Genomic DNA, 27,118 nt, shown 5'->3' with positions numbered 1-27,118 from the left:
ATGTATTTCTCTGTCATTGGAGATCTCTCAAAGAAGTGGGATGACCACTTGTCAGGTGGGGATTCCTTTCAGGTATGAGCTGGAGTTGGAGGGCCCCTGAGGTTCTTCTGGCTCTGAAACTCTGTGATTCCTGGACTCTGTTTACTCAGTTTCCTTACCTGGTATCTTTTGCTACCCTCAGGATGCCCGACGCTGACTTTACTGTCCGAGACGTCAAACTCCTAGTGGGTAAGTTGCTTGGTTTTTTCTTCTTCTGCCCTGGGGATAAAAGGCCCTGGGTGCCTTGGGTAGGCATGGATATCCTCTGGGAGGTGGTGGGGAGGAAGTGGTTTGTCACACACAGTCTAGCTGGTGAGGGAGCAGGAGGCTGAAGGGAACGGCCCCTGGTCCTGTGGCGGTTGCCACCATCTTTCTCTAAGAGAATGCTTGGTGGGGGTTCTAACACCAGCCTCAGGAGAAATATGACTAGAGTGTGGCTTGGAGGTTGGCAGACTTCCACTTCAGTGCCTAGCAGAGTAAAAACACAGAAGTCAGAGCTAGGAGGGGCCCTTAGAACTGGGAGTGTCAGGGTTCAAAGGGATCTTAGGACAGAAGTGTTAGAGGTACAAGAGACTTTAAACCATGAAATAATCAGAGCAGGGAGGATAACATCAGAACTTGGAAAAGGGCCTTAGAACGGGGAATGTCAGAGCTGGGAGGGGTCTTAGAACATAGACTGTCAGGGTTGGGAGGGGCCTCAGAACAGGGAATGTCGGAGCTGGGAGGGGTCTTAGAACAGGGAATGTCGGAGCTGGGAGGGTCCTTAGAACAGGGAATGTCAGAGCTGGAAGGGGCCTCAGAACAGGGAATGTCAGAGCTGGGAGGGTCCTTAGAACAGGGAATGTCAGAGCTGTCTAATCATGCACTTTTTACAAAGGAGGAAACAGTCACAGTTCTGGGACTAGAATCCAGCCCAAGGTTTTCTCCACAGTCCCACTCTTCCTAGGATGTTCCAGCTCATCCTTTGGTCTTCTCAGGGCTTAGGTACAATCTGTGCTTAGTTCTTGAGGTCCCTGGGAAGGTGACTTTTTTCTCTAGGGAGGCTCCGAGAGTTTGTCTCTCACCTTTCCTCAATTTCCTCCACTGTGCCTGCTACTTGGATTGGCCCAACTGTTCCCAACTGGGCTGTTCTCGACAGAACACTGGTTTGGATTGAGGTCTTTGGCAAATTGAGGTCTTTGGCAAATTAAGGTCTTTGCCTGGGCCCTGGGGGCTCAGAGCTTCTTAAAAACTGATCCTTGGCCAACTAGAAGTGAATGGTCCAACAGAGAGGGATGACAAAAGTGTGTGTTGTGGATGTGCATGTTACGGGAGAGTCTACTCCAAATACTCAGACGTGTTCAGGAGTTTGTGTGCTGTATGGTGGCGGGCAGATCTGGGTTAATTAGAGAAGACTTGGAGGAGATTCATCTTTGAGCTTTGTCGAAGACCAGAGTTTTGTGGAATGATCGAGGGAAAGACCCTGACAATTTCAGTGGTGAGGGTGAAAGGGGAGGGGAGTTTTCCTAAAGGAATAAGGGCATCAAAGGAGGGTCACGCCCATATCTAATGATTTTAGTTGGAAGGGGTTAAAATGGAATCATCTTTTAAAATTTTCTTTCTTTCTTTTCTTTCTTTTTAATTTTTTCTTTTTTCTCCCTCCTTCCTTCCTTCTGTCCTCTTTCTTTTTCTTTCTTTCTTTCTTTCTTTTTCTTTCTTTCCTTTCTCTTCCTTTCGTATTTTCTCTCCCTCTCACCGCCTCTCCTAATTGAACGGTTCAAAAAAAAAAAATGATAAACAAACCTTTATACCAAACACTCAGAGTCTAGCAAAACAAATTCCCACGTTGGTCGTGCCCCAAAGTGTACGTCTCGTTCTGGGTTTCACATTCATCACCTCTCTGGTAGGAGGTGAGTTTCAACTTCATTTTGCCAGGATCGTGGTTTATCTTTGCATTGATTGGCATTCTGAAGTTTCTTAAAGCTGCTTTTCTTTGTAATGTTGTCATTGAGTGAATGAGTCTCTTGGTCCTGCTCACTTCCATGGGCATGAGGTCCCTGAGGACTTCCCAGTTGCCTCTGAAACTGCCCTTTTGGTTGTTTCTTAGGGCTCAGTAGCGCTGTCACACTTGTATGGGTGTTTGTTTTCACCATTCCCCCACAGGTGTTTCCAGTTTTTGGCTACTGCTAAAAGAACCATTATAAAGATTTTTGTAGGTACATGGAATTTTCAATTGGGCAATCAATCAGTCAAGTTAACACGTGTTTATTTAGCCCTCCCAGTGTAGGGGGCACTTGGTTAAGCTCTGAGAATACAAAGAAAAATCAAAATCAGTCCTTGCTTTCAAGGAGTTTGTATTGGAATGGGGGAGATAATAGCACATAAGTAGGTATATACAAGGTACCTGCAGATGTAAGTAGGTATAAGGTAACCATGGAGGGGGAATGGGGTAAAGACCTCCTATAGCAGCTGCCACTTCAACTGAGTCTGTAATAAAAGATGCCAGAGATTCAAAGAGTTGGAGGTGAGGAGGGAAAGCATTCCAGCCATAATCCGGAGTGATGGATGTGGGGCACAGGCTGCAATGGTTGGACCATGAGAAGGAGGGGTAAGGTGTAAGAAGACTAGAAAGGGCTTTATTTATTTATTTTTTTAATTCTCTCTCTTTTTTGGGGGGGGGGTTAGGTAATGGGGTTAAGTGACTTGCCCAGGGTCACACAGCTAGTAAGCGTTATGTGTCTGAGGCCAGATTTGAACTCAGGTTCTCCTGGATCCAGGGCCGGTGCTCTAACCACTGCACCACCTAGCTGCCCCTGGGAATGACTTTAAATGCCAAACAGGGAATAGATATTTGGTCCTAGAGGTAATAGGGAGCCAGTAGAATTTATTGAGTGGGGGTAGAGGGTGACTGGTCACCACAGCTGCTCAGATCTGGGATTTAGGAAAATCGCTTTGGCAGCAGAGTTGGAGGATGGTTGGAGCGGGGAAAGGCTTGAGAGGCAGGGACACCTATGAGAGGACTGTGGCAGTCATCCATGGGAGAAGGGATGAGGGTCTGAACTGGGGTGGTGGGAGTGTGAGTACAGAGAAAGCAAACATGTGCAAGTAGAAAACACAAGATTTGCAATTGAGTGGATCTATAGGGAGTAAGGGAGGGTGAGCAGTCAGGGATGAGAGGAAGGCTGACGATGAAAACCTGGGCATTTGGAAGGCTGGTGGGGCCCTCCGTAAGTGATAGCGAAGCCCATTGGCCAGCAATACTCCTTTTCTTGTCGAGACTGGGATCTTTGCTGTGTTACAATCAGCTCCAGCTTGACCTCTCTGATCCCTGCCTTCATGATGCATAAGAGTTTATTTTTATTTTAAAATAAAATTTTATTTTTGCTTTAAAATAAAATTTTATTTTTATTTTAAAAGTGGATCGTATTTGATTTAGGATAGAAGCATGGCATAGTGGATAGGAGAGCTAGCTTTGGTAGCCCTGGAGCCAGGAAGACCCGGTTTCAAGTCCTGCTGTGTGACCCTGGGCAAGTTACTTAACCTCTCTGTGCCCCAGGCAACTCTCTTAGGATTATAAACGACAATGAAAGGGCCGACCTGCTTTGGCCGAGGGAGTTCCTCTTCATTTGGTAGCTCCTCTTGCCAGTGAATTCACCCGTCCATCCCTAGCTTAATATTGTTTTTTAAATTTAATCCAATTTTTATTTATTGTCTTTTGTTGAAGCTTCATTTTAGAATACCTCCCTTCTCTTGCCTTTTCTACCCAGGGAACCACACCTTGTAGGAAATGTTTTAAAAGAAAGAGGAAAAAAAAAAAAACAGTTGAGCAAAATTACACAGCCCTACAGTTGTGAGAGACATCACTTTCCAGTAATACAAACACATAGTTAACCATTTCTGTAAAGGAGGAAGTAGGAGGAAGAACTGTTGTTTTTTTTAAACCTGACCTCTGATGTCATTCAAGGAGGCAGCTGACTTGGAGGGCTTTCTCTACAACTTATGGCCTTAGAGAGTTGCTTAGAACTCATAGAGGTCAGGTGACTTGTCCAAGGTCACACAGCCACTGTGTGCCTCAGGTGGGATTTGAACCCAGGTCTGTCTTTCTGGCCTGTACTATACCAGGCTGCCTCCTCGAATAACATTTTTGAAAGTGTGTTCTGTAGGCCTATTACCATAAGTCTGAACTAAGAGTCTGAAAGAACTCTTTATCTCATTTAGGTATGGGGGACATTGGGGAGAGAGTGAAAGGGGGGCTTTCCTGGGCTAAATCACTGCCCATTTCTTGGAGGAGGGTGGAGCTGACCCTTGCAGACTAGTAACTCACAGGCTGGTTTCTGGAAATCTCTTCATTAGAGACTAGCCTGATGGGGGCCCCTTGGAGAGCCTCAGAATTTCCAGGAGCTGTTAACTAGAAAGTTAGGTGTTAATTGGTCGGGATTTCCCTATTGACTTTCTTCTCTGAAATGTTTTCTCTTACTTTCCTGAGGCTATCCTGTAAGGGGGGGGGCGGCGTCAGCTACCTTGCTCTTTGACCTTTGTCCCTCCCCGCTGTATGGCTGGAACTCCAGGGGGGCTTAGCTTTTCTGGGGAGCTCAGGAAAGTGGAAAGCCTTTTCTTTGTTTCCTGGAAGGTGACTTATCCCCCGCTAGAGTAGCTGTTTGGTAAATTTTTGTTTGGATTTGTTCTCAATTTCCCATCTGTTCTGTCTTTTTTCTCCTCTTCATTCTCTCCCTCTCTCCCTCTTTTCTTCCCTCCTTCCTTCCCTCCCTCCTTCCTTCCCTCCCTCCCTCCTTCCCTTCTTTCTCTTCCTCTCTTCCTCCATCTCTCCTTCTCTTCTTCCCCCACCCTCCTTCTCTTCTTTCCTTCCTTCTTCCCTCCCTTTCCTTCCCTTCCTTCCCCTCCTTCCCCCTTCCCTTTTTACTTCTTATTCCCTTTTGTCCAGTGGATTTCACTGATTTTACAGCAGACTTGTTAAATTTTGTCTGCATTTCCCAGAAAGGAAAGGGGGGAGGTGTTTCCTGACTGAGCAGGGTGCTAGAATGTAGCCTGAGGTTCCACATGTGGGGGGGAACCATCTGACTTTCAACCTTGAAATGTTCTTGGAGGCAATGAGTGGGGTGCAGACCTGGCTTGGAGGCAGAGGATTAGGTGAAGGGACTTCAGGCACTCTCTCACCCACCCCCACCCCATTTTACGGAGGAGGAAATGGAGTCCTGGGCAAGGTAAATGTCTTGTGAAAGGTCACACAGGTAGCAAGTATCAGAGGTAGACTTGAACCCAAGACTCGAGCCTGGTCTCATTGTACTGTATTTTTTGTCTTTCTTTGTACCCAGAGTCCTTAGCACAGTGCCTGGTCCTGTTATCAGTGCTTTCTTTATCTTTTTTTTTTTTTTTTTTTTTTGGCGAGGCAATTAGGGTTAAGTGACTTGCCCGGGGTCATACAGCTAGTAAGTGTCAAGTGTCTGAGGCCGGATGTGAACACAGATCCTCCTGACTCCAAGGCCAGAGCTCTATCCACTGCACCACCTAGCTGCCCGATTATTAGTGCTTCCAAATGCTTGGTGACTGACCCAGGGATCGTTAGATCATGGCTCTGCTCCGGCCTTAGTCAGGAGGGTTACTCAGGCCCCTTTGCTCACTTTTACTTTTCTTACTGTATAATACGGATCATTGGATCATAGACTTCAATATGGAAGGCATCTCAGAGTTCATTTAGTCCAGCTGAGGAAACTGAGGCCCAGAGATTTTAAGTTCCTTTCCTACATACACGGCTCTAGAACCTGCAGATCCAGGGACCCCAGAGGCCCAAATAGTCCAGGTTCCTCATTTTATGGAAGAGAGAACTGAGGCCCAGAGACATGAAGGAACCTGGCGAAGGTCACACAGGTTTTCTGGTTCTAAAACCCGCAGTGCTGTTCAGTGCCATAGTACCTCATAAAGAGCCCCTGAGGTTTACCCCTGGCTTCCCTCATTCTAGGAAAGCGGTAGCGGTGCTTTTTTTTTAGTGTTTTGATTTCGCAGAGGCCCAGAGAAGTTAGATTGCTCCTTGTCCTGGGTCAGGAAGCCAGCAGTTGAATTGTCTGAGCTGGGATTTGATGTCTGTTGCCTTCAGGCAGGGATACTCTTTGGGCAGAGTAGTTCCATGTGCCCCCAACGTAGCTGGAAGGGATCTTAAAAATCTCCAATTTATTCATTTTACACAGGAGGAAACTAAGTCCCAGGGAGGTTAAATTCTTTGCCAAAGGTTGCATAACTAGTCAGTGTCAGGGTTGGGATTTGAACCTAAATCCTCTGACATCAAATCCATGGCAGTTATTATGAGGTTAAAGAAAAACTGTAGTGTTTTATTATCACCTATTTGTTGTTGATTTGTTTTTTAGCTGTATTTGACTCTTCATGCCCCTATTTGGGGTTTTCTTTTTTTTTTTCTTTTATTTTTGAGGTAATCAGGGTTAAGTGACTTGCCCAGGGTCACACAGCTAGTAAGTGTCTAAGGGGCCTCCTGACTCCAGGGCCAGTGCTGTATCCACTACACCACCTCGCTGCCCCCATTTGGGGTCTTCTTGGCAAAAATACTGGAGTGGTTTGCCATTTCCTCCTCCAGCTCATTTTAAAGATGAGGAGACTGAGGCAAACAGTGTTAAGTGACTTGCCCAGGGACACACAGCTAGTACATGGCTGAGGCCACATTTGAACTCCAGAAAAGTATTCCTGACTCCAGACCAGGGCTCTGTGTACTATGGCGCCACCTAGCTGCCCACCTGGCACATAGTAGGTGCTTAATAAATATTGATTGATTGTGATGGCAGCTATGGAGGATGCTAATAATAATAGTAATTCATTCAAGTCTGTTGAATGTAAACGGCATGTGAATAGATCAGTAAATGCAGAATAATACAGTAGATAAAAAGTAATTGGGGTGGGGGAAAGAGAGGACTGATTGGGAGGCAAACAGGAAGAGATTCCTGGCCCTGGATATTTGAATCCCCACCAAGATATGGTCCATGCCAAGGCATTAAGGTAGGGCATGAGCTGTGCTGTGTGGACAGCTCCAAACTGTTCATTGTTGGTGAAGATGAGTGGGGTGCTGGGGATGGGCATTATCTGAAGAGTTGGAGGTGGGGAGGGGATGAAATCCAAGCATTTCCTGGTGGGTCACTTAGCTGGGGCCAGGAGAGGGAGGGGGTGGCCAAAGCCTTCAGGTACCCTTAGGCTCAGGTCAAACACTAGGCTTTTATTTTAATAGGTCTTTAAAATAGACTGTGCTAAGCCAGCTACAGGCCTGGGTAGCCAGCTCTGGGCCCCACACACTGGACCCTGGGGAGGGATGGGGGCTAGGGTGGGGCAAGGGATTCTTTAAAGCTGTAGATGGGCAGAGGATTAATTTCCCCTGTTGGAATTTGTCAGATGTGAGTGCAGCAGGAGGCAGGGGTTGTGAGCTTAGAATATAAATGGAGAATGAAGAGAGGGGAACCGTGGGGAGGGGAGCATGGAGGCTGTTGGCCTACTTAGGACTGTTCGGCTCAATTTGCAAGGGGAGAATTCCTGCTGTAATTTAAAGACTTCACAGTGCTGTAGAATTCCAGAACCATGGGCCCAGAGGACCCAGGGTCCGAGGGTCAGCCACCCCTGAGAGGTCCAGCAGAGGGGGGCTTCAGGATATGCTCTGACCCCCACGAGGAGCTCAGCTCCCTGAGGCCCTGGGCCTGAGTTTCTTCTCAAGTCTAGCTAAGGGGTCAAAACATCCTGACTGGGAAACCAGGGGTGGGGGTGATGGAGGTGACACAAGGAAGAGGGACCGGCCCACATGCAGTGAGGAACCTGATGGGGAGAACTCTGCCACAAAGGGGTCCAGTAGGATCGGAGCTGAGAATCTCCCAGCTCCCAGGGGAAGTAACAGGCTGAGCGGCAGGGAAAATTCAGAGCTAGATGGGGCCTTAGATACCATCTGTCCAGGCTTTTCTTCTTTCTGCTATAGCAGACTGAGGCCCAGAGGAGTGGGAAACTGGGGTGTGAACCCAGACCTGATGATGTCATCCATACCCAGGATTCTATCCATTGCCCAGGGCAGGGCACTGCCGCAGAAATGGAATCTGATGAGGGCATTGGAACTTCCAGGCCAGACGACGCCTATGGAGGATGCTAATAATAACTCATTCGTTCCTGTGATAAATCCTTGTGCAATTGTATCCTCATTTACATCCGTATTTAGTTCATATTGATTGTATTTGGGAGGAATTGTGAGGAAGTGAATTCAGGGTCAGAAAATTCTGGGTTCAAGTCCTACCTTTCATAGCTACTAGCTGTGTGGCCCTGGATAAATCATTTCACTTCTCAGGTAGACGCTAAGAGCTCTTGAAGGTTCAGGAAAGGTGCTGAACTGGGTTGCTCTAGGGAGTTTGCTCACCAGACATTCCCATCACCAGTGAAATCATAGGTCTGGAGGACAGCTGTTTAATTAATTGTGTTAATAATATATTGGAAAGGTTGTTTAGTATAGTGGAGAGAAGGCCAGCCTGGGAATCAGGAAGACTGGGGCTCTTACATATGACATCTATTGGTAGTACAGGAGAAAAGGAAGGAAGGAAAGGAGGAAGGGAGGAAGGAAGGAAGGAAAAGAAGGAAGGGGGAAAGGAAAGGAGAAATGGGAGGAAAGGGAAAATGGAGGGATGAGAGAGAAGGAAAGGAAGAAGGAAAGAATGGAGTAAAGAAAGAAAAGGAAGCGAGGGAGAAAAGAATGAATGGAAAGAAGAAAAAGAGAGGAAGGAAAGAATGAAAAGAATTGAGGATGAAAGGAAGGAGGAAAGAATGGCAGGAAGAAAAGGAGAGGAGAAAAGGAAGAGAGGGAGAGAGGGAGAAAAGCATAGATGGAAGGAAGAAAAGGAAGGAGGAAAGGGAGAATGGGAGGAAGGAAGGAATAAAAGGAAAGGAGAAAGGGAAGAATAGAAGGAGGGCAGAGAAGAATGAAAGGAATGGAAGAAAGGAAGGATGGGAAGGAGGGAAAGAAGGAAATGGAGAAAGAATGGAAGAAGGGAAGGGAGGCAGAGAAGAATAAAAGAAAGGAAGGAAAGAATGGAAAGAAAGGAAGGAAGGAAAGAATGGAAGGAAGAAAAAGGAAGAAAGGGAGGAAGGAAAGAATGGAAGGAAGAAAAAGGAAGAAAAGGAGGAAGGAAAGAATGGAAGGAAGGATGGGAAGAAGGTAAGAATGGAAGTAAGGAGGAGAGAGGGAGGAAGGAAGGGTTTATTAAGCATTTATTATGTGCCAGGAACTGTACTTAATACTGTGGATAAAAATACAAGCAAAAATAAAGACAGTCCCTGCCCTTAAGGAGCTTACATTCTAATGGGGGGAGACACCATGCTGAAGGGAGCTGAAAGGCAGGGCAGAGGAAGAAGGACTGGATGTGGGGAGCTTGAGTTTTGATGTCTTCAAAGTCACCAACAGGCCTGGCAGGGGAATGAAGGCTGGCTGGGGCGCTTCCCAAAATGGCAGGCTCCAGGAGGGCTTCACCAGCGGCAGGAGGGCAGTTGGCCTCGTGGAGAGGTTCAGGGTGACAGCATGTCCCAGGATGAGGGGGCTCCGGATTCTGTGGGAAATTCCAGGAGAAGACAGCAGCCAAGGCATGGCTGTGGGGTCCAGAAAGTCAGGAACAGGCCAGCGGGGTAGAGAACGGCTTGTTTCCTAGAGGGCCTCAGTTTCCTCATTTGTAAAATGAAAGAGTGAGCAGGACAGCCTCCAAGATCCTTCTGGCTCTGAATATATGGCCGGAGGACCCTGTTGATCTGCGTTTTACATCTGCAGAGCTGCCCAGCTGCTCAATGTTGGAACCAGGATTTGAAAACAGATCTGACACCCAATTCAGTGCTTGTTTGACTATAAATTTCCCTGGCTTCTTCCAAGTCCGGCTAAAATCCCACCTCCTTCAGAAAGCCTTTCCCAATCGCTTTTAATTTCCAGTGGCTTCCCTTTCTTCTATTTTTTTTTTTATTTTGGCTAGGCTGTGGGGTTAAGTGACCTGCCTAGGGTCACACAGCCAGTAAGTGTCAAGCGTCTGAGGCAGGATTTGAACTCAGGTCCTCCTGACTCCAGGGCCGGTGCTCTATCCACTGCGTCACCTAGCTGCCCCCCTTCTATTTTTCCCATTTATCCTGTCTATCGCTGTTTGTCCGTGGTTGGTGGGTATCTTCCCCATTAGATTGTAAGCTTCTTGAGGGCAGCAACTGTCTTTTGCCTCTTTTTGTGTCTCTAGCACTTAGCACAGCGCCTAGCTCTTAGTAAATGTTTGTCGACTGATTGAAAGGGGAAAGAATCCTTTGAGGGCAGAGGAGGTCCGTGTGCCGAGGGCTGGTCACTTTTGTCTACATCGGGCAGAGACGTGGTTGTGCAAAATTAATCTCTGCTCCTAGGAAGGTCTCCTTGCTTTCTTTACTCAGCCTATGGACCTTGATTAGAAGCCGAGAGCTTATGGGATCCTCCCTGATGCTCCAATCCCCCAGTCTATTGAGTAATGCCGCCGTGCATCAGGGACATGCCTGGTGGGCCAGACTTCTTCCTTTCTCTGCATCTCCCAGACCAGCAGGTGAACTTGGGGTATATTCTTTTTATTTTTTTAAATCTTTTTTTTAGGCAGTTGGGGTTAAGTGACTTGCCGAGGGTCATACAGCTAGTAAGTGTCAAGTGTTTGGTCTGAGGCTGGATTTGAACTCAGGTCCTCCTGACTTCAGGGCAGGTGCTCTATCCCCTGTGCCACCTAGCTGAGAGGGCTGGGAAACAGTTGGAGCTGGTGGAAGAGCTCCTGGGCACTGTTCAGGAGGCCTGACTTCAAAAGGGAATGTCTCTTTTAATAATAATAGCTGGAGTTTATATGGCCCCATACTATGTGTCAGATACTTTACAAATCTCATTTTTATCCTCACAATAACCCTAGGTCCTAACTCTGAGTTAGAGCAGAGCAGAGCTGGGATAAATCATTTGGCTTGTTGCAAAGCATTCTTCTGCACTGTCTCGGCAATCCTCGAAAGTAGGAACAGCTGTCATCATGCCCATTTTGTGGAAGGTGAAACTGATAAAAGTCAGGGCACTCTAGGAAGCTTTTGGGGATCTGGCCTCAGAGATAGAACTGTCCTAGTGTTTTGGGGCCTAACACATCATGCTAGTGCATAGCAGCACATAGTAGGTGCTTAAGAAATGCTTGTTGTAGCTAATTTGGGAATGTTTTGCATGACTTCACATGTATTGCTTGCTTTCTTAAGAGGTGGGAGGTAGGGAGAAAATATGGAACTCAAAATCTTTAAAAAAATGTTCACTTTTTTTACATGCATTTGGGAAGTATTTAATGCAATAGATAAAAATGCATTTTAAAAAAAGAGATGCTTGTTGATTGATCAGTGTACCAACCAATCAACCAACAAGCATGTATTTTATTTTATAGGCAATTGGGGTTAAGTGACTTGCCCAGGGTCACACAGCTAGTAAGTGTCAACTATTTGGTCTGAGGCCAGACTTGAACACAGGTCGTTCTGACTTCAGGGCTGGTGCTCTATCCACTGTGCCACCTAGCTGCCCCTATTTTATTTTTGAAAATAAAATTTTTGTTTATTTTTTTTAACATTTCCTCTATTTCTCAGTGTATCTCTCCTTCCTCCCTCTCTCAGAAAGCAAGGAAAGAAGGGGGAAAAATCAGGTCAGCAAAACTAACCAGTTTTTTTAGATGAAGTCTGACATTATAGCAGTTGTCACTCTGTGCTTTCTCAATCTCTCTTTGGTGCCAATTCCCAACTCCCATTTATTACTCAGCATCTCCATTATATTCTGAGGCAGGTAGACCTGGGGTCAGGAAGATCTGAATTCAAATGTGACCTCAGTCATGTAATGCCTGTGTGACCCTGGGCAAGTCACTTAACCTCTCTTCTGGAAAATGAGGATAATAATGGTACCTATTTGGCAAGGCTGGCTGTTGTGGGGGTCAGATGAGATAAATGAGATTTGTAAAGTACTTTGCAAACCTTTAAGGGTTATTATGATTATGATTATTACAGTTCTTCTAGGCCTTGTGCTAATTCCTGGGGGATATAGAGACAAAAATGAAGCAGACTTCATGGAGCTAACTTACTCTTGGTGGAGACAATGTTTGCATATGTAAATATGGTGTTGTTTAGTCATGTCTGACTCTTTGTGATCCCATTTGGGGTTTTCTTGGCGCAGTGACAGGAGTGGTTTGCCATTTCCTTCTCTGGCTTATTTGACAGTTGAGGAAACTGAGGCAAGCAGAGTGAAGTGACTTGCCCAGGGTCACACAGCTAGGAAGTGTCTGAGGCTGGATTTGAGCTGAGTTGTCCTGACTCCGGGCCTGGCACTGTCTACTGTACCACCTCGCTGCCCATATACATATACAGGGATTAAACAATCAGCAAACATTTATGAAGCCCCTGCTGTATGCAGGCATTGTGCTAATCTTTGGAACAGGACACATCAATTCTGCATTGACTCAGAGTTCTTTGGGTCGTATCCTTCATAAATCGTATCTGAATTCAAGTCTCCCAGACTCTTAAGCCCAGCCCTCATAGAGGGCCCAGCCCCCTATGACCCAAACGCCGCCTCCACGGTGTATTTATCAGCGTTGCGTTAATAAGAGGGGGGGCCCACCAGCTTCCGGGGGGTTTCAGAGCTCCAGACGTGGCTAAGTGACCCAGAGGATCACTGATGTTGGCTCTGCTCCCTCTGGCCTTGGCCCTCAGCAGTCAGCGAGGCCGGGGCTTCCAGGACGTCTGGGGAGCCGTGATCCGTCCGGAGTCTCGCCCTGGAGCTCGGAACAGCGTGGCTACTCTTAGTGCAGAACATCCCTGTAAATCACCGTCCCCACGTGCTGCCAGCTCCTGATACAGTAACTGCTGCCTCCCCTCTGGCTCAGGCCCTGGCTTCTGGCAGAATGTGGGGATGTCAGGCCACTTTCCTGGGCTGAAGTTGGGGAACTCTTTCTGAGTGATGAGTGAGCCTGGCACTGGAGCAGAGGAGGAGGTCCAGAAGCCAGCTTTACCATATACAAAGTCCCAGGCACAGGTGTGAATCACAGCTTTGCCTACAGGACTTCCCTCCCTGGACTGGGCTGGACCAGATGGTAGATGGCGGAGAAATGCTGGGATGAGGAATGATGTGGTTCGTGGGTAATGATGAGGATCGATTCATTTGTCACTCCAGGGTCTGTGTGGCACTTCACATCATACGACGTTTGATCCAGGCACTTAACTGGGCCTCAGTTTGCTTTAATGTAAAATGAGGGGCTGAACTAGGCTGGCAGTCATGTGAGAAGAAGGATGCAGATGGAAAGGTGCATTGATGTCATGGAAGGAGACAAAACTTGGTGACCGTTTTGATAGGAGGAATGATGGAGGGAGAAAAGTGAGAGATGACATTAACTAGGGTTAGGACCTTGGGTGAGTGGAATAAGAATAATGTTATCTAACATTTATTTATATATCAATTTAAGGTTTCTACAGCACAGTGTACGTGTTACCTCATTTGACCCTCACGACAACGCTAGGAAGTAGGTGCTATTATTATCCCCATTTTCCAGATGAGGAAACTAAGACTGAGAAAAGTTTAATAATAATAAGCTAACATTTATGTAGGGCTTGGGCAGCTAGGTGGTGCCGTAGTGCATAGAGCGCAAGGCCTGGCCTCAGATTCAGACTAACTGTGACCTTGGCCAAGTCACTTAACTGTTTGCCTCAGTTTCCTCATCTGGAAAATGAGCTGGAGAAGAAAACAGCAAACCACTCCAATATCTTTGCCAAGAGAACCCCAAATGGGGTCACAAAGAGTCAGACATGACTGAAATGACTGGACAGCAGTAAAATATTATAGGGCTCATTAAGGCTAAATGCTGTACAATTTTATCTTATTTGATCCTCTCAACAACCATGCAAGGTAGGTGCTGTTATTATCCCTATTTTCCTGATGAGGAAACTGAGGCTGAGAAAGCTTAAGTAATAATAATAGCTAACATTTATATAGTGCTTACTGTGGCTAAATGCTTTACAATTATCATCTCATTTAATCCTCACAATAACCATGCAAGGTAGGTGCTATTATTATCTCTATATTACAGTTAGGGAAACTGAGGCAAACAGGTTCAGTAACTGGCCCAGGGTCACACAGCTAGTAAGTGTCTGAGGTTAGATTTGAACTCAGATCTTCTTGACTCCAGGCCCAGCACTCTGTGCTGTGGGGTAAATGATTTGTCCCAGAGTCTCTCAACTAACAAATGTCCAAGGCAGAATTTGAACCAAGATCTTTCTGATTCCAAATCTAGTGTTCTTCCCATTATGCCACCTAAGGAGACTAGAAGGATGGTTTGGTCATGAATGGAACCAGGGAAGTCTAGATGAGGGATAGATTTGGGGAGGAGGTATGTCATTTGTTTTGTTTGTACGTGTGGAGTTTGGGATGGGGCATCAATGTGGAGCTCTCCTACAGGGAGTTGGTAATGCCAGCTTGTGTTTCAGGAGGTGGGTTGGGCCTGGCTCGGTACACCTGGTAACTGTCTGCATAGAGATGCTTATTGAACCCTTTGGAGCTTCTGAGATCACTTCAAGAGCGTGTGGAGTCTGGGCCCAGGGCAGTCTGTATGATGTCACTTTCTTAGCTGACCAGCTCAGTGACTCCCTTTGAGGGTCAGCAATGGTGGGGAGCTGCCGGGAGGATGGGATGGGCAAAGGAGAGATCTTTAAAGTGAGGAGGGCCTGGGATAGAGGTGAAGTGTTCTGACCAGCACATAGTAAGCGCTTAATAAATGTGTGTTGATTGTGGATTTTGATTCACTGGGCAGGAGGAGGTTTGAGGAGGGTCTGCTGGTTTGGGAAGAGCAAGCCCTGCCTGAGACCAGAGCAGTAGGACTTCATCATTGTGCAATATTGCCTCCAGTGGTCCAGATCTCAGCCCATCCATGACTTCTGCATGGTTCTTCCCATAGTCTTCCAGTGAGAAATTCCTCAATGTGCCTGACGCCTTCCCTTGGGTCTTTATTATTTACTGAGGACCAGTGTAGCGTTTAGGCTGTTCATTTGCATTCTCTCACTTTGGTACAGTGGATAGAGCATTGGAATCAGGAAGACCTGAGTTCAAATCTAACCTCAGACACTCACTCACTGTGTGACTCTGGACAAGTCGCTTCATCTCTGTCTGCCTCAGTTTCCTCTTCTGTAAAATAAGGCTGTATTTTATAATAGCAGCTACCTCCCAGGATTGTTGTGAGGTTCAAATGAGATAATAACTGTAAAGTGCTTAGCATAGAGCCTGGCACATAGTAAGTGCTATATAAATGATTGCTATTTTTATTATTTAAAAGTTAGCTTTATTAGGTCACAAGATTATAGATCTTGAGATGGAAGAGATGTTAGGGCTTTTACCCTTTTCATCCCTTTCCCTCATTTTACCTTTCCAGATATCAATTTTCACTCTCAACCCCAAGTACATACCAAATGAGCCCTACCTTAATTATAAGGTATGTAAAGTATAGAAATGGCATGACACCAACTTCCAACTTTCCCTAGTGTATCTATGTCTCTCTGTCTCTGTGAGTCTCTGTCTTTTTGTCTGTTTCTATCTTTGTCACTCTCTCTGTGTGTCTCTATCTGTCTCTCTAAGTCTCTCTGTCTTTCTATCTCTCTCTTACTGTCTCTGTGTGGCTCTCTGTCTCTGTCTCTCTCTATGTGTCTCTCTGTCTCTGTTTCTCTCTCTCCCTGAGCTGGGGCTGGTTTGTTCACCGCCCCGAGCGTGTAAGCAGCGAGCAGGTAAAGGCAGTGTAACCGTGCTGCTATCACTCAAACTGTTTCTAGGTCCTCGGAGTAACCCTGGGCTGGGGAGGTTGGGAGTACCCTCCTCCTACTTATCACTGTCGCCCCAGAACCTCCAAGCGTATGTTTATCATTTATATGAAATCAATCACAATAACAAAATTGATTCTTAAACAAAAAACATTTTCCAAATGAGAATGCAAAAACAATAACCAGAGCATTTACTGAATAGAAAACCAGAGGAAGGATAATCAGGACACATCTTCTTCTTTTGAGTAAAAGCCAGGAATATCATATCATAACATATACTTGATAGAAGGCGAGAACAAGAGTAATTAAAATATAAGTCTAACCATAACCCATTTGTGAGTCAGACTCTCCCACCAATGCTTGCAGTGTCTATTGGGGAAAGTAAGGGCACGCTTAAAGAGACCTTCACATGAAACACATGACCCTTGTGTCTGGGTAGACTCATGATTTTGGACGACAGGCTTCAACGTTGTTGCCTTCTTTCTTTTTTTTTCTTTTTAGGCAATTGGAGTTAAGTGACTTGCCCAGGGTCACACAGCTAGTAAGTGTCAAGTGTTTGGTCTGAGGCTGAATTTGAACTCAGGTCCTCCTGACTTCAGGACTGGTGCTCTATCTACTGTGCCACCTAGCTGCCCCGATTATTGCTTTCTTTAGAGCACAGTCTGAACCGTGCATCTTCTGTTGGGATAAGCTGTCTCTCTGTTATACTTGGGCTGCTGAAACAGGGTCAAACTCTTTTTAGCACGTGGCCACCCTTGGCAGGGGGCTGTGAAATTGTTGTGCTTTTTTATCAACAAAGCAATCTGATAGAGCCTGAGAACTGTCAGGTCCCTCAGATCTTCTCTGGGCCTCTGAGAATTGGTGATAGGGTCAGCTTGCCTTTCTACAGTCCACACTTCAAATAGCAGAAGATTCTGTTTTCCCCCATCAGTTCTCAGCAAAGCCACATCCTTTCTTTAGTCGGCAGATCAAATGTCAAACTATCTCTCTCTGTTTCTTTGTCTCATATAAAAATGATAACAACAATAATAACTAGCATTTATGTAGCACTTTAAGGTTCGCAAAGTGCTTTCCAAACATTGTCTCATTTTATCCTAATAACAATCCTGAGAGATAGTTGTGGTTATTATTGTCACTTTTTTTTTTAACAGATGAGGAAACTGAGACAGAGGTTAAGAGACTTTCCCAGGGTCACACAGCTAATGTCTAAAGCTGGATTTGGACTCAGGTCTGCCTGCTTCCAGTGCCAATGCTCTGTCTCTATTAAAGAAAGCAAAAAAAGGCAATAGAGGCAAACCTCTGAGAGGTTTCCTTTTTCTCAGAAAGTAGATAGTTCTAAACAGCAGTATTGTATGTCAACATCCAATCAGCTCTCAGCAAAGCGTTACCTCTCCTCCAAACAGCGCAGATACCAGCAAAAATCTGCAGGGCTCCACTCTCAGGCAGCTCAGTTTCTGTGAGCGTCTCGTCTAGTTGACTCTCGTGTCCTCTGTTCCTAACTCCTCTGCTTCTGCTGCTTCTGTCCTCATCTACCCATCTCTCAATTCTCCTATACCTTCTTTTGTCTCAAATCAGAGTTTTTTTCCTAAGCAATACCCATCTCTAACTTAAGATGAAAAAAAAAAAAAATCTGTTCCTTGTCAGGTATGACCTTGACAGCTGCTGTTTGCTCATTCCATAGTCCCCAAACAGTTTTTGATTTACAATTTCTTAGTTATAACCTTCAAAACTCTAAAAAGTCATATGTAAATAAATGGCTGTTTATATTATAGTATGTCTTTATTTATTATATGTATAAATCTGTTATTTATTCATTCATTCATCCATCCATCCATCAATTAATCAATCAATCAATTAATTAATTATAAGCTCCAGACATCTCCACCTCCCTCAGTGCTCTGTCTTCCAACAGGTCCTGGTAGGACAGTTAGTGGAGGGTCCTTTTTCTCTCAGCTTCTGAGGACAGTCTGTGTCTCTCCTCAAGCATTTTTATTTGAGGGGCTGTGTTTCTTCTCAAGTGAATATTATCAGGGTTCCATACACAATTTCCCCTCCCCCCTCTCCTTTCTGCAACCAAAATGTCCGTACAACATACCTTGCAGAAGAAAAACAGTGAAGGAAAAAAAAGTCACTGTCTGGGATAAGGAGGCAATATTGTATGATGGAAAGCGCCAGTGACTTTGGAGTCAGGGGATCTGAATTCAAATTATGCTTCTCAGGGGTGTGTTGGAGCAAGGGCAAACTTTTCCAGTGTGAGCATGCGTTTCTCAGTCGGGCTTTAGTCATATAGTTGTGTGGATTGTCTAGAGTTAAGGAAGTGATGGAGGAAATGTTAATAATGCATATGAAACTTCAAAGTGTGTGGAGTGACCCTCCCTCCCCCCAAGCCGGTGGTTGAACATTTATCAGCAAACACACCACTGCCAACTTTGCGCCTTTAGTCAGTCCCTTCATTTCTCTGATTCTCCCTTTCTTCATCGGTAAAACACGGGGGTTGGACCAGGTGACCTCGGATGTCACTTTCAGCGTGACATTGGCCATAGATAGTGTATACACCATCCCGCCCCTGTAGCCCCCCACCTTTCTGTGTCATGGAGGAAGGTGCTTTTTGGCCACTTCTCAGGTTCTCTCTCATTCTTGACACTTTTTTCTCACCTCTTTTTGTATTTATACATTTCCTTCATGGCATCTTTTTCTTTCTGGTGTAAAAGTTTCACTGGTTCCTCTTTTTTTCTTCATTATAGTCATTTTTGTGGCACTCCCATCTGTGAGACCTCCCTCTTCACAGAGTCAAACCAACCCAGCCACGCCAGACAGCGTATGTACCATTTCACACCTGTGGCCCCTCACCAGGAGGAGCGAGATAGGCTTCGTCTTTGACTCTCCAGGCTTAAGCCTGACCGTTGCCAAGTTTTTGGAGCTGGGCTTCCTTTTTATTGATTTTTATTTATTTATTTTTTAGGCAGTTGGGGTTAAGTGACTTGCCCAAAGTCACACAGCTGGTAAGTGTCAAGGTTTGGTCTGAGGCCGGATTTGAACTCAGATCCTCCTGACTTCAGGGCCGTGCTCTATCCACTGCGCCACCTAGCTGCCCCTGGGCTTCCTTTTTAGTGTTGCTGTCATTTACTTTGGGCCTAGTCCTAGAGTCAGAGTTCAAATCCAGCCTCAGATACCGGCTGTGCAACCCTGGCCAAGGCACTTAACCCTGTTTGCCTCAGTTTCCTCATTTGTAAAATGAGCTGGAGAAGGAAATGGCAAACCGCTCCAGTGTCACTGCCAAGAAAACCCCAAATGGGGTCACAAAGAATCAGACACATTTGAACAACAACAAAAGAATAATACTCCTAATGTATTTATTTTCTCCAAGAAGTACCTGTAAATCATTCTTCCGTTTAGCTGATACTTCCGTTCTTGATCAGCTTTTTTTATAGAAAGAATGTCCAAATTCATCTGACTCAGTTCCATTCCTCCAACAGCATGTTGGACATTGGACTGGGAAATTCACCAGTCACCAAACTGGATATTGGGGAAGGCCTAAATTCCATGCGATTCTCAGTACCTGCTGTCACCGTAGAAGCAGGAGGGAGCCACATAGCCCTGAGGACCATTTAAAAAATTTTCAGATTCAGTTAATGAAAAAAAAAAAACCCAAAGCTAACGTTTATATAGTGCCTGCCATGTGCCAGGTGCTGTGTAAAGCACTTTACAAATATTATCTCATTTGACCCTCACAGCAGTCCTGGGAAATAAGTGTTGTTATTATACCCATTTTACAGATGAGGAAACTGAGGCATACAAAGGTACAGTGACTTGGCTGGGGTCACAGAGTGTCTGAGGAAGATTTTAACTCTGCTCTTCCTGACTCCGGATCTCCATTGAGCCCCCCAACTGCCCCAATCAATCCCTTATTTCTTCGTAGCATTCTTATCAGGTTTAGATCTGAGCTGGTTATGACAGCATCCCCTCACCATCACCCTGTGAGGTACCTGGGGAAGGGATTCTGATGGCAGTTTCACAGATGGGGAAAATGAGGCACAAGAGAAGGGAAAGGATTTGTTCAAAGGCCCAGCCTTGTAAGGTGGATAAACCAGTTCTTGTTTCCTGAATCTGACTCCCAGGCCATTGTTCTTTCTCCCATGCCCCTTGAACAAAACACCAAGGCTGGGAGAAGAGAGTGGAGGGAAAGACAGGAGGGGTAAGGGAGGAAAATGAGCCTAGGGCACTGGACAGAGACACAATCCAAGGCCCCTGGTGTACAGTTTCCTGGCCACCCTTGGGCTCTGGCCTTGGTGGGAGAAGAAGGTCCAGTTGGGGCCTGGGGGGGGGCAGCAGGGGACAGTGCTGAGAGCGGGAGGAGGGGCAGGGTTGGCCTGGAGGGCGAGCTGTGAATGGATGTCGAGGATTTGGAGATCTCTAGATTGAGCATTGGTTCAGTGATGCCCTCTGGTGGATTTCTTCTCCCCAAAGAAAAAGAAATTCTGTTTTTTGTTTTTTTGGGGTTTTTTTTGGCCCAAGGCAACCAAACCCCAAACAGGCGGTCAGGAAGACTGTCCAGCCTTCTCTTCTTCCCTATAATAACATTAATTGACATTACAAATTTTTTTAAATTGACACCTTTGGTTTTTATATCACCTGCATTTCTCACTATGTCTTTGCCCCTTCTAAAAAACCATGTTTTGTAACAAAGAAGGAAGAAAAGGGGAAAAAACCAGTCCATCGAAACTAACTAACATATTGAAAAAGTCGTATGTTATATGCAATGTTTTGCAGCCTAGTTCTCCATCTTTGCAGAGAAGCAGGGCAAGGTTTCTCTGCATCTTTCTTTTTGGAAGCTAAGCTTGAATTAATTCCCATCTGTTATAGAGCGCTTTGCACATATTGACTCATTTGAGCCATATAACAACCCTTTGAGTGAGACCTACGGTCCTTATCCACTCCTATTTTACAGATGAAACTGAGTCTCACACATGTCAAGTGACTTACATAGGGCCATACAGCTGAGGTACCAGAGGTGACGTTTGACCTCTAGCCTTTCTTACTCCAAAACTAACTGTTGAACCAACCGTGATACTTACCTGCTGCTCTCTGAGAGGGCTCTCAGTTATGGAGGTGGGTGTAGGGAATCTGTGCCCTCTCGGATTCAGATGGCATTCTAAAGGGTTTTGTAGTAATAACTCATGTTACAAGTTTCTATATAAATAAACATTATATTAATGATATATAATAAATATATAATGTAATAAAATTTAGATGTATTATAATAGAAATAGATATTTATATCATTGCATAATATATGTGATATATTATATATAATATACAAATTATGTTATATAAATGTAATGAATATAAATATAGTAAATAACATAATAAATGTTATATTAATGACATAATGGATATAATAAAATTTAGATATATTATAATAAAATATATTTGTATGTTATATAATATATGACATGAAATATTTTATATAATATATAATTATAATACTGCAAACCCAAATATAGTAAATAACATAATAAATGAATGTTATATATATTTTTTAACACTGAAGCCACATCCCAGTGGTTCCCATTCCACCCTGTCCCTTGCAACAAAGTATATAGCAAGCAAGACAAGTCAACATATTAGTGATGTCTAACAGTATATGCCTCATTCTGTACCTGTAGCCCCTCACATCTTTGCTGAGAGGGGGGACACTTTTTTTTTGGCTAGGCAGTGGGGTTAAGTGACTTGCCCAGGGTTGCATAGCTAGTAAGTGCTATGTGTCTGAGGCTGGATTTGAACTCAGGTCCTCCTGAATCCAGGGCCAGTGCTCTGTCCACTGTGCCACCGAGCTGCCCCAGGACACGTTTTGCCTTCAGCCCTCTGCGGTCAGGGTTGGTGATTGGTCAACATGCTGAAATTTTTCGTATTTCTGTAACGCTCTTTGGTGAGAAAAGTATTGTTACCTCCCATTTTCTAGATGAGGAAAATGAGACTTGTGGAGTCACAGCACCGTGTGAGAGATTTCAGGGGCCGTCTATTCTAACCCTTTGCGTTTTACAGATGATGAAAATGTGCACAGTGAGATCATCACTTCCCCACATAGGTGTTAATTGTCAGAGGTGGGATTTGAACCCAGGTCCCCTGACTCCGTAGCCAGTATGTAGTCCAACAGTGTGTACAAAGGCAGGATTTGAACCTGGGTCCTCCGACCTCAGATCTCGTGTCTCTTCTCCAGTCAGTTTGTGGGGGGCAGTGTTTCTCCCTGCTGGGTCAGCTAGTCAGTCAGTAAGCCCTGGTTAAGCTCTGATTAGGTGCCAGCCGCTGTGCTAAGTGCTGGGCTTACAGAGAAAGGCAAAAACCAGCCGGTGTTCACAGCCCTGCGGATGGATGGATGGACGGATGGATGGATGGATGGATGTGGTCGGGCTGGGGAAGGCACGGCTTTCTGAGTCCTGAGTCAGCGGGGGTGCATATGTGTGGGTTCTGCTACCAGGGAGCCGGCGACTGGTGGACGTGATGGATGTCAACAGCCAGAAGGGCACGGAGATGAGTATGTCCCAGTTCGTGCGCTACTATGAGATGCCTGAAAGCCAGCGGGAGAAGTTGTACAATGTCATCAGCCTCGAGTTCAGCCACACCAAGCTGGAGAACCTGGTCAAGCGTCCCAATGTGGTAAAGACTGTTGACACCTCCCTCCCTCCCCCAGGGACACCCATCTCCACTCTCCTTGGCCCTGGGCTCGCTGCATGGGCTCGGTGTAGCAGTCTGGACTTGGTCATGAGCCGGGGAATCATGGGATTGTAGTAGACACAGAGGTCATCAAGTCCGTCCCACTCCCCTCCTCTCCCAGATGAGATAACTAATTCCCAAAGAGGGTTAGTGACTTACCCAAGGTGACACAGGTATATTCGAACCTAGCATCCTTCAAATCCAATGCTCATTCCATTCATTGCTCCATGCTGCCTATTCTATATCATTGGCTGAAGTGGTAATTGAGATTGGAGAATACTAGGGAGGAGGTGAGGTTGTCAGTGACTAACACCTTGACCAGATCCTGGCTCTGAGGGCTGTCCTGGGGAAAAGAAAGGGTGGTTCAACTCTTGAGTTGGACAGGGTGTGTTGCAAATGGCTGAATACTGGGGGCTTAGATAAAACAGGTGAGATATTAGGGAATCTCTTTGGAGCTCAAGGTCCAAAGCGTCCAGGGCCCATGGTCCAGTTCAACTCAACCTAACCCAATTCATTGTAATCTGATTCAATTTGACACAGTTCAACCCAATCCAGTCCAGTCTAAGCCAACCCAACCCAATTCAAATCGGTATAATCCACCTAATTCAGCTGGACACAACTCAACCCAATCCAGTCCAGTCCAAGCCAAGCCAACCCAATTCAAATCGGTATAATCCACCTAATTCAGTTGGACACAACACAACCCAATCCAGTCCAGTCTAAGCCAACCCAACCCAATTCAGATCGGTATAATCCACCTAATTCAGCTGGACACAACTCAACCCAATCCAGTGTAGTCCAAGCCAAGCCAACCCAATTCAAATCAGTATAATCCACCTAATTCAGTTGGACACAGTTCAACCCAATCCAGTCCAGTCTAAGCCAAGCCAACCCAATTCAAATCAGTATAATCCACCTAATTCAGTTGGACACAACTCAACCCAATCCAGTCTAGTCCAAGCCAAGCCAACCCAATTCAAATCAGTATAATCCACCTAATTCAGTTGGACACAGTTCAACCCAATCCAGTCCAGTCTAAGCCAAGCCAACCCAATTCAAATCAGTATAATCCACCTAATTCAGTTGGACACAGTTCAACCCAATCCAGTCCAGTCTAAGCCAACCTAACCCAATTCAAATCAGTTTAACCCAGTCCAAGTCAATATCATCCATATAATTTAACTAAACCAATCTAATTCAACCATCATCTATTAAGTGCCTGCTGTGTGCCAGGTGCTCCTAAAGGTATTTATGTTCTACTGCAATGAGGATGGGGTGGTGGTGGTAGTGGTGGTGGTGGTGGTGGTGGTGGTGGTGGGGAGATACAATATGTAAACAGAGAATAAAGACCTCATACCATGTGGAGGAAAGAGCACTCACCCAGGTAAGGAGATCAGGGAAGACTTCCTGTAGGAGTTGGTAGCCAAACCCAGCCTTAACGGAAGCTGGGATTCCAGGAAGTGGAGATGAGAATGGAGGGCATGGCCTTTAGAGAGAGATACTCTGACCCTGGCAGAGAGGGAAGGACGGGGCCTCCAGGCCAGGCTGAGCCAAGCCAGGGGCAGCTGCCCTGACGGGTGCGTGGTTGTGTGGCTTTCAGATCGACTTGGTGGATTGGGTAGACAACATGTGGCCCCAGCACCTGAAAGAGAAGCAGACGGAGTCCACCAATCTCATTGCAGAGATGAAGTACCCCAAGGTTAAGAAGTAAGGCCATTCAGGGTTGGGGGTGGAGGGCAGGGGGCGGCGGTGCGGGCCTGGGTGTAGATGCCCAGTTTAAAGGGAGGGCTGAGGAGTGGCAGGGGCTTCCTGTTATTCTGGTCCAGCCTTCTAGGGGACACTTCCAGCTCTTCCTTGGGGATTCTCCCAAGTGTCCCCAAACCCCTGAACCTTGGTCTTGAGTAGAAAGGGCACAGTTGGGCTGCAAATCATCATACTCCAACAGACATTGTTAAGCACCTGCTGTGTGCTAGTCAACGTCATAGATGCTAGGGATACAACAATAAAATGAAAAAATAGCCCCTTCCCTCAAGGAGCTTACCGCTACTGAGCAGGTACAACATGGCGACAGGCAGCATCTTGTAGTGGGTAGATTGCCGTATATGGAATCATACTTGGAATCAGATCTTGCCTGAGCTCCTCATTAGCTGTGTGAACTGAGTAACATCCTTAGAGAGATACAGTGATGACCACCACCATTGCCATCATCCAGACTGCCACCGCCCAGGTAAGGGACCTGGTCTTTCCTGGGCCTCTCTTTTCCCATCCTTGTAGTGGGTAGAATAGCCCTTGCCTTTGTCACTAGCAACATGGAGGTTCTTTCCCAGGAACGTCAGCCCCACTGGCTCAGAAACCAGTGGGGTATCTCATTAAAGCCCTGCCCCCCAGCGAATCCCCCAGGGGAGTGCCACCATGGTGGGCTTGAGTCTATGGGCCTGCCTCCCTCCTCTTTGGTTTCTTTTTCCTCTTTCCTCCTCTCGATCCAAGGCTTCATTCTGGGGCCAGAGCAGGAACCCAAAGTCAGGCCAATGGGAAAGGGCTTTGAGATTCCAGGCCACAACTTCTCCCATTGACTATCATGTGACCGTGACCATGAACCAGGTGTTTCCTTTTCTGATGGTTCCAGTGTCCTTAACTCCTTAACTAAGTGTATGATTTTAAAAGAGATCTGAGTCTAAATCACTTTCCACAAATGCCATCATATACCAGTCTCTAGGCAGGCATACCCCACATTAGGCAAACCCAGTATACTGGGGGATCTTGATTCACACAAAGGAAAAGTTAGCCAGATCAGCACTCCAGTTACAGAAAGTGTCCTTCACTTTCCCCCAATAAGCTCTTAGAATGGGATTCTTTCAAAGAGCAATGTAAGGTGCTCTTTTGTTTCCCCATCCTAATAGAATTTGTTGAATTAGGTTTTCACACATTCCTTCAGGGCTCATTCTGTTCTAATTTGCGTATTGTGTCATAGGGCAGATAGATTTCCCAGCTCCAGCTGGTGGCCAGGGGGAGTGCCTTAGGAGTACTCTAATTGTAATGGAAAGAAAATCGTCACCTTGGAGGGAGTCCATTTTTTCCCTCAGAAAGAATGTGGATGTCATTTAACAAATGTAGGTGAAAAAGACTGAACTTCTGGGGGAAGTGTTTAGGGTTTTGTTCATTAACAACAATGATAATAATAACGACAATAGTGACAACAATAACAATAATAACAACGACAATAATAGCTGGTGTCTAGTGCTTGCTATGTGCCAGGCACTGTGCTAAGCCTGGCAGGTAGGTGCTATTATTATCCCCATTTTACCGTTGAAGAAACTGAGACAGAGGTGAAGTGGTTTGCCCAGGGTCATGCAGCTACTAAGTATCTGAGGTTGCATTTGAACTCAGGTCTTCCTGAAACTTTATCCACGGCTCTTGGTTATTATAAGTAGTCAAATCAATGAGTGTTTATTAAGGGCTGTATTATTTATGTGCCAGGCAATGCATTGAGCACTGGAGATAATAAGAAAGGCCAAAAAACAAACCAACACCCCCCACCCCCAACCCCACCAGTCTCCTCTCTCTAGAAGCTCACAGTCTAATGGGGGAAAACAAGATGCAAATGGCCATATACAAATACGATTTGGACGGGATAAGTGGAGGTAATATTAGAGATGAGACATCAACATTAAAGAGAATCGGGAAAGGTTTTGTACAGAAGGTGGTATTTTAGCTGGGATTTGGAGGAAGCCAAGAAAACCAGGGTCTGAGATGAGGAGGGAGAGAATTCTAAGAATGGGGGACAGCCAGTGAAATGTCCAGTTTTGGGAGATGGGGGAGTCATATCTGAGGAGTAAGCAGAGAGACCTGGGTCACTGGATCCCCCGGGGCACACAGGGGAAGCTAAGGTAGGGGATTTCGGGCATAATTTCTCTGGACCTCAGTTCTGTTTGTAAAATGAGGGAATTTAGATCTTATCCCTAAAATATCATCATCATCGTCATCATCACCATTGCTAGTATTTCTGTTTTGCCTACTATGTGCCAGTCACTGTGCTAAGTGCTTTACAAACATTATTTCTCTCTCTTTTTTTTTATAAGCATGATCTCTCAAGGCAACTAGGTAGCTCAATGGATAGAACGCTAGGCCTGGTGTCCGGAAGACCTGAGTTCAAATATGGCCTCAGACACTTACTAAAAAGAGATGATCCTGAGAGTCACTTAACTGCTGTCTGCCTCGGTTTCCTCAGCTGTTTAATAGGAGTAATAATAGCAACCTATTTCCCAGGTTTGTTGTGAGAATCAAATTAGATAGTGTTTGAAAAATGCCTTAATGTAGCATCTGGCACGTAGTAGGAGCTTGTTAAATATTGATTCCCTTCCCTCCTCCTGTTACCCTAAAATAAGAGCTGTCAGGGACCTGAGATGTCAATGGATTCAATCCTCTCATTTTATAAGAAAGAAAACGGAATACCAATGATTTTCAATACCTGCAGGTCAGGTAGCAGATCGGAGATTCCAACCCAGGTCCTCCCAATCCACGTCCATCACTTGTAAGGATGCCTGTTTAGCTGACGTCTTTT

The 27,118-nt window shown here is 45.6% G+C and overlaps 1 protein-coding gene across 1 annotated transcript; it reads left to right on the top strand.

The window, feature by feature from the left end:
* On the top strand, positions 1 to 27,118 carry LOC114033410 (lysine-specific demethylase 2B-like). Its single transcript, XM_027848925.1, has 5 exons — positions 1 to 72; positions 150 to 228; positions 22,322 to 22,500; positions 24,158 to 24,264; positions 27,032 to 27,118. Exons 1-5 carry the CDS (start codon positions 1 to 3, stop codon positions 27,090 to 27,092), a joined length of 498 nt encoding a protein of 165 aa, XP_027704726.1. The 3' UTR covers positions 27,093 to 27,118.

Source organism: Vombatus ursinus, unplaced genomic scaffold, assembly GCF_900497805.2.
Source record: "Vombatus ursinus unplaced genomic scaffold, bare-nosed wombat genome assembly UNPS02006967.1, whole genome shotgun sequence".
NCBI classification, from domain to species: domain Eukaryota; kingdom Metazoa; phylum Chordata; class Mammalia; order Diprotodontia; family Vombatidae; genus Vombatus; species Vombatus ursinus.
This window is presented reverse-complemented; position numbering and strand designations above follow the sequence as displayed.

Coding starts and splice junctions, on each gene's coding strand:
- LOC114033410 (XM_027848925.1), top strand. CDS start 1: ATGTATTTCTCTGTCATTGGAGATCTCTCAAAGAAGTGGGATGACCAC. Junction 73..149: donor CAGGTGGGGATTCCTTTCAG/GTATGAGCTGGA, acceptor CTGTTTACTCAG/TTTCCTTACCTGGTATCTTT. Junction 229..22,321: donor AGACGTCAAACTCCTAGTGG/GTAAGTTGCTTG, acceptor TTCTGCTACCAG/GGAGCCGGCGACTGGTGGAC.